Here is a 5718-nt window from a genome sequence, read left to right on the forward strand (position 1 = left end):
GACAATTTAAAAATAATTGAAAAGGAAATTCAAATGAACAAGACGGCATGCTTATCTATTTTTTAAGCATTCTTAAAAGTGGCGTAAGCCCATACGGCATGCATGTAAAGTTGAACAAGTCTACGTGGAGGAGAAATAAATTGTATGGCAAGGTTGGTAAAATGTCAAAATCTATTTTAAAATTGAAAGGACATGGCCGGTTACTTTGGCAACCATATCACGCATGGCTTCTACCGTGCTGGACAGCAATATATAAGATTTTTTTTATTTTTTTTAGTTTAATATGGATGTCCGAGTCAGTTTACACGTACTTCAACTAATCTCACAGACCTTGAAATTAACCATCATGACATTAAGATTCTGAAGAACAGCTGACATGGTCATGACTTTTGTAAGATTTAATAATATCAAATTTCATAATTAGGGGTAAGTTGTAAGATTTTGGAATTAAAGAATTTTTTTTCATTATGATCTCGGGTTCGAACCCTATAATTACTAATATAATGGTCACTGGAGGCTTATATGATCATTAACTTCAGAGCCTGTAGGATTAGTCGAGATACATGCAAGCTAGTCTGGACACTCATGTTAATTAATATATATATATATCAAATTTCATTGATTTTTAGGTTTTGCTCACAAGTGTTCATAATCATTTGTTAAGAATCATTATGTTGTTAGAGAATAATATAAATTATATTCTAAAATTTTATTTAATAATTGAAGTTATTGAATTGAGATGGTTTTTTGACATGATATCAGACCCTTGATAACCAAGCGGTCATGAGTTCGAATCTCACCATCTTTATTTATTTGATAAAAATTAAGCACAAAATAATATAAGTTTGTGTAAGTTTCAAGTCCAAAGGACTTTCACTTAAGGAGATGTGTTAGAGAATAATATAAATCATATTATGAGACCTCATCTAACAGTTTAATCATATCACTTTAGGGATGGTTCCTTGATACATTAAAACTCTATGGATTTTTATAGTTAACATGGAGTAATTAATGGAATTCTAAATCTATTTTAAAGTAGAAAATGGATATAAAAACAAGATGAGAAAATACATTTCATGATACATAAAAAATAAAAATAAAAATTTAATTTAAATAGAGACCCAAATGAGTTGATTTTTTTTTCTGGATAATTATCTTATCGATGAATAATAAATATAATATAGATATTGTCAACTTCGATCTGAACTTACCCTATATATATATATATATATATATATATATATATATATATATATATATATATATATATATATATATATATATTTAATATTGATATAATAAATATATATGTTTTTTTAATTCTGAAACCGTTATGATATAATATATATTTCAAATATATATTATATCATAACTGTTTTAGAATTAGAAAACATATTGTATGAAATGTTGTTAATAAACTATCTTCTCGATGAGAAACATCTGCTTAATTATAACTCACTTAATTTAGTGGAAAAAGAATATTTCATTTCAAAATATGTTTATAGCTAATCACTTCAAATATTTTAGAAAATTTTTATTATTAAATTTTTCTATTTTTAAGGATTAATGTTACATTTATATTCAATGACAAGATTCAAAATATTGATTTATTGGTAACTTGTAAGAAAAAAAAAAGATTCTTCTGATTATTTTTAGAAGATTTAAATAAATTGTTACTTGATATAAAAAAAATGTAACATTGTAATTAGTTTATTTATTTATTGTATATTAGGGACCTATCACCTGGTAGAATTAAAACATCCGTGAAGTAGAAGAGTTAATTTTGATATTTTTTATTCTCTTCTAATTATTCTTTTAGTTTGTTTTTGTAATTTAAAAATATTTTAAAAAAAATTAATTTTTTATTTAAATTAATTTTTTTATATTTTTATATTATTTTAATATATTAATATTAAAAAAAATATTATTTTAATAAATTTTCAAATAAAATTCAACAATAAGTCAATAACCATAACAACAAACACAAAAACAACTTGGCTACATGAATAAGACAAAGACTGCCATTTAAGAATCTGCAGAAAAATGCGCAGTCCAAAGCGTAAAAAGCCATGCTGTTTAATTGTTTGATGATAATCATGGACCTTCTGTTTCTATATAAATCAACTCACAAACCGTTAATTTCCAGCTAAAATGGCATGCCAGCATAAAGTTCAAGACAAGGTTGCCATAGTCACAGGAGGAGCTAGTGGCATTGGCGAGGCCACTGCACTTCTTTTCGCTGAAAACGGTGCACGCGCAGTCGTGATCGCCGATGTCCAAGATGAAAGAGGTAAAAAACTTGCCGAATCAATTGGTTCTGATCGTTCCACCTTTATCCACTGCGACGTAACCGATGAGAAGCAAGTGAAATCCCTGGTGGAATCCACTGTTGCGCTTTATGGTCACCTTGACATCATGTTTTGCAACGCTGGAACCCTCAGCTTCGATAAACAGACCGTTGTCGACTTCGACCTGGACATGTACGAGAAACTTTTTGCAGTAAATGTGCGTGGTGTGGCAGCAAGTGTAAAGCATGCGGCGCGTGCTATGGTGGAAGGAGGTAGAAAGGGTAGCATCATTTGCACAGCCAGCATCGCAGCCAATACTGGTGGAAGCATCCATACAGATTATGTAATGTCCAAGTGTGCGGTACTGGGGCTGGTAAAGTCTGCCAGTTATCAGTTGGGTGAGCATGGAATACGAGTGAATTGTGTGTCGCCAGGGGCAGTGGCGACGCCTCTAATATGTAAGGCCTTTGGCATGGGAGTCGAGGAGGTGGAGAAGACTTTTGAGTCGACTTCGTGTTTGAAAGGGGTGTTGAAGCTGAAGCATGTGGCTAATGCTGTGTTGTTTCTTGCTTCTGAGGATTCTGAGTTTGTAACAGGACATAATTTGGTTGTAGATGGGGGATTTACATTTCCTCAATCAAGCCAATTCAATTCTTAGCTACAATAAATTAAAAGGAAATAGACAAATGGTAGAGCCATGCGTTTTGTTTCCAGATGGTTCTGGGGCTGTTCATGTCCGTTTGTTGCTTTCTTTTCGATTTTGTAGAAAAACAAAGGGCTTAAGACTCACCTCACTGCCACAATATTATTGAGAACGAGCAATAAATTCTGTGTTAGTGGTTTACCCTTCACGCCGCGGTTCGAATTATAAGAAAACACTGCCAGAATTTTCAGATTTTATTACAATATTTTCTGTCAGTATTTACTCATAATTTGTCGATATGAAACTTAGCTATGAGTTCATGAACGGAAATAATCCATTTCTTGTTGGTGATTTGTAGTTTGTCGATAATAATTTTATTGATGGATTTACTAACAGATAAAACACACAAAAAACATTACTTGCTTTATTCCGTTTGTATTTTCATCGCTAAATATAACATACGATAGAAAAATCGTATGTCATTCCATCAGTGATTTTTTGTATCCATTAATAAATTTGACATATAATCATCAATCAGACTGTTAATGATTTTGTCAGTGAGTAAACTGTCGTAGTGATATTTGCAATAATTCTTTTCCAACTTTTTGTAATTTACCAACGAACTAAGTCCATCGATAACCCCGTCAGTAATAATTTAGAAATATATTTTTTTTAAAAATCTATTAAACATAAATAAAAAGTAATTAAAAAATTAAATTAATATAAAATTCAAATATTTATTACAAATTTAAGCATTTATAAGTTCAAATACAATTAATTTAGAATAAAGGCATTGTAGGACAAGGAGGAGGCGGGTCTTCGCCTGGACCGTGGGGTGAATAAGAGGTAACACATGTACCATCCATATGTGATCTCATCTCCATTACCAATCGACGGAGTTCACCCGTCTCAGCATTGAGTCGTTTATAATCAGCAGCAAGATGGGTCATCCAAGCTTGAACTTGCTGGTCTAAAATCGCCTTGAACTCTAAAGTCTGAGTACTCGGAACTGATTGCAAGCATCCAACGATTGAAACATTGCAGAACATTCGCAAGTCCTCGGTTGTAGTGCTAGAGAGACAATACATCCTATTTTTATCGGGTCCACCAAACAATTATGCCTCCAACTATAAATCCAGATTGAGATCTGGATGGGTTGAAGGATCGTCACCGTATCTCTCCTCAACCAAGTGTTATATGTATCCTAGGAAAAAAAGTCAGCAAATTCAAAAAATTAATAAGTTGCTTAATTTTTGTATAAACATGCGAGTTTTTTTTTAAATTAAAAAATTAGTAACTTGCTTAATTTTTGTCCTCAATAGAAAGTAATTAAAAAATTAAATTAATATAAAATTCAAATATTTATTACAAATTTAAACATTTATAAGTTCAAATACAATTAATTTAGAATAAAGACATTGTAGGACAAGGAGGGGCAGGTCTTCGCCTGGACCGTGGGGTGAATAAGAGGGAACACATGTACCACCCATATATGATCTCATCTCCATTACCAATCGACAGAGTTCACCCGTCTCAGCATTGAGTCGTTCATAATCAGCAGCAAGATGGGTCATCCAAGCTTGAACTTGTTGGTCTAAAATCACCTCGAACTTCGAAGTCTGAGTACTTAGAACTGATTGCAAGCATCCAACGATTGAAACACTGCAGACCATTCGCAAGTCCTTGGATGTAGTGTTAGAGAGACAATAGATCCTATTTTTATCGGGTCCACCAGACAATTCTGCCTCCAACTATAAATCCAGATTGAGATCCGGATGGGTTGAAGGATCGTCACCATATCTCTCCTTTAACCAAGTGTTATATGTATCATGAGAAAAAAAGTCAGCAAATTCAAAAAATTATTAACTTAAGAAAAAAATTATTAAAAACAACACACCACAAAGTGCTGAGCTCAGCTATCCATGATTTGTTACACCTTTTTTTGGCGGTTATCAATCCGCACATGCGTTTCCTCATAAAGCTTCATCAAGCTTGATTCACGTCCAAGAACCGTAGCCTGCAACAGAAAACTGTTGTTAGTTAAATATATTTATAAGAAGATAAAAAAATAGATGTAATTAAAAAAACAATCTTATCATCCGTTTCACATGCAAATCGAATGGGATGGAGTTATTGGTATGCGTGGTAACGAAACTGTGAACATGTTGGTTCCAGTTCTTTGCACCGAAGTGTAATTGTTGCACAAAACAATCGGATGTCAGGTGCTGAATATATTCCACCCACACGGCCTCTAAGACGTACGATGGTCTGAAATCCTTCCAAAACCGCCATCTCCTTACAGTCTAGAAGCTCTCTTTCTTTCACATATTTCTTGGCTTTCTTTTGCGCCTTGTACTAAAAAGCATGCAACCTATATGATACAAATAAATTATTTGTTAGTAAATGAATAATAAAACCGAATAAAAGGCTTTAAAAAATTATCTAGATCTCAATCTTATTTAGTTGCAGCGTGATTCTTTCAAACCCTCATTGCAATAACGTTGTCAACTCTATCTCATTCAATTTTTTCCTTGCAGTTAAATTTTTTACGAGAAAATTTCATTAATATTAATAAATTAAATGAATTAACATAATAAAAAAATATTTAAGTTAATATTAACCTTAAACCTTTCGAACAATGCATCAATCATAGGTTTCCATTTAGGATGTTTGGAAACTTAACTCTATTGAAACAATGAAATTTTCATTGACAATTTCATTGTCGATGTTTTGGTTCTAGAAGCCTCAATGTTTGTAAACCTAAAATTGATGATGTTGCTTGAAATT

The 5718-nt window shown here is 32.1% G+C and overlaps 1 protein-coding gene across 1 annotated transcript; it reads left to right on the forward strand.

Annotated features, from left to right (window-relative positions):
• Nucleotides 1-1996: 1996 nt before the first annotated feature.
• On the forward strand, nt 1997-3139 carry LOC7462521 ((-)-isopiperitenol/(-)-carveol dehydrogenase, mitochondrial). Its single transcript, XM_002321495.4, has one exon. It carries the CDS (start codon nt 2152-2154, stop codon nt 2944-2946), a length of 795 nt encoding a protein of 264 aa, XP_002321531.2. The 5' UTR covers nt 1997-2151; the 3' UTR covers nt 2947-3139.
• The last annotated feature ends 2579 nt before the right edge of the window (nt 3140-5718 follow it).

Source organism: Populus trichocarpa, chromosome 15 (genome assembly GCF_000002775.5).
Source record: "Populus trichocarpa isolate Nisqually-1 chromosome 15, P.trichocarpa_v4.1, whole genome shotgun sequence".
Lineage (NCBI taxonomy): Eukaryota > Viridiplantae > Streptophyta > Magnoliopsida > Malpighiales > Salicaceae > Populus > Populus trichocarpa.

Coding starts and splice junctions, on each gene's coding strand:
- LOC7462521 (XM_002321495.4), top strand. CDS start 2,152: ATGGCATGCCAGCATAAAGTTCAAGACAAGGTTGCCATAGTCACAGGA.